At 38.5% G+C, this 1,579-nt stretch overlaps 1 protein-coding gene across 1 annotated transcript; it reads right to left on the bottom strand.

Annotated features, from left to right (window-relative positions):
- Positions 1-186: 186 nt before the first annotated feature.
- Positions 187-346, bottom strand: SARC_15791 (hypothetical protein; the record flags this gene model as incomplete). Its single annotated transcript, XM_014290096.1, has 1 exon — positions 187-346. A coding segment is annotated over one exon (160 nt), but the record flags the coding sequence as incomplete, so codon positions are not given.
- Between the last annotated feature and the right edge of the window lie 1,233 nt (positions 347-1,579).

Genomic DNA, 1,579 nt, shown 5'->3' on the forward strand with positions numbered 1-1,579 from the left:
TACGGCTTCAAGAGTCGTGCGTTTGTACGTGCATATAGGCAAAAATAGCCACCTGTAGAGGTGCACTTTCTTTTACCGCTGAGAACTGACTACACGACGTACAACCACTTGGCTATCAATTCAGCAGTTGATTGTACACTAGTACTGCAACTATCACCAACCACCACAGTCTTATAGTCTGGTGACTCACCTTGCAACCGTTGGGCTGGCTATACGGTACGTTTTCACATCACTCACGACAACCGTGGTGTTGCTTTGTTTGGCGGGGGGTGAGGCAATGAACTCCAGCACCCATCTCACAGCGTACGACATGCGCATGAACACTGTAGGTATCTTGCCGGCACACCTGTGGGGTTTGGGGTTTGGGGGTGATGACTAGGCGTATCACGTCTAGTGTGTGGGTAGGTGTATATCGTTTGAGTATGTATAGATATGGGTTACGTGTTCATAGGGTTATGTGTATATCGTTTGAGTATGTATAGATATGGGTTACGTGTTCATAGGGTTATGTGTATATCGTTTGAGTATGTATAGATATGGGTTACGTGTTCATAGGATTATGTGTATATTGTTTGAGTATGAATAGATATGGGTTAAGTGTTCATAGGTTTATGTGTATATCGTTGGAGTATGTATAAATATGGGTTACATGTAAATCAGTTTGTGTGTTTATCGTTTGAGTATGTATAGATATGGGTTACGTGTTCATAGGGTTATGTGTATATCGTTTGAGTATGTATATATATGGGTTACGTGTTCATAGGATTGTGTGTATATCGTTTGAGTATGAACAGATATGGGTTAAGTGTTCATAGGGTTATGTGTATATCGTTTGAGAATATATAGATATGGTATACATGTCCATAGGGTTATGTGTATATCGTTTAGTATGTCTAGCTACCGTGCAAGTCTCCGCATCGAATTGGAGTCACATTAACTCTTGTCCCGCCCGTCATTCGGACGCTCCATCGAGTGCTTACGATACACATGTTCATAGGTACATAAGTATATATGGATATGGTATACATATTCCTATGCATTATATGTATATATAGATATGGTATATATGTTCATATGTATACAAGTATATATAGATATGGTATATATGTTCGTAGGTATAAAAGTATGTATAGATATAGCATATATGTTCATATGTATAAAAGCATATATATATATGGTATATATGTTCTTATGTATACAAGTATTTATAGATATAATATATATGTTCATATGTATACAAGTATTTATATATATGGTATATATGTTCATATGTATAAAAGCATATATAGATATGAAGTAAGTGTGCTGTCGTACAGTTGTCCATGTCTTATGTTTGGAGGTGTATGGCAGAGTGGTTGCTATGTTTAGACCTGTAGTTGCTATGGCAGAGTAGTTGCTATGTTTACACCTGTGGTTGCTATGGCAGAGTGGTTGCTATGCTTAGACCTGTGGCTGCTATGGTAGGGTGGTTGCTATGTTTAGACCTGTGGTTGCTATGTTTAGACCTGTGGTTGCTATGGCAGAGTGGTTGCTAAGTTTAGACCTGTGGTTGCTATGGCAGAGTGGTTGCTATGTTTAG

This window comes from Sphaeroforma arctica (genome assembly GCF_001186125.1).
Source record: "Sphaeroforma arctica JP610 unplaced genomic scaffold supercont1.6747, whole genome shotgun sequence".
In the NCBI taxonomy this organism is placed as follows: domain Eukaryota; class Ichthyosporea; order Ichthyophonida; genus Sphaeroforma; species Sphaeroforma arctica.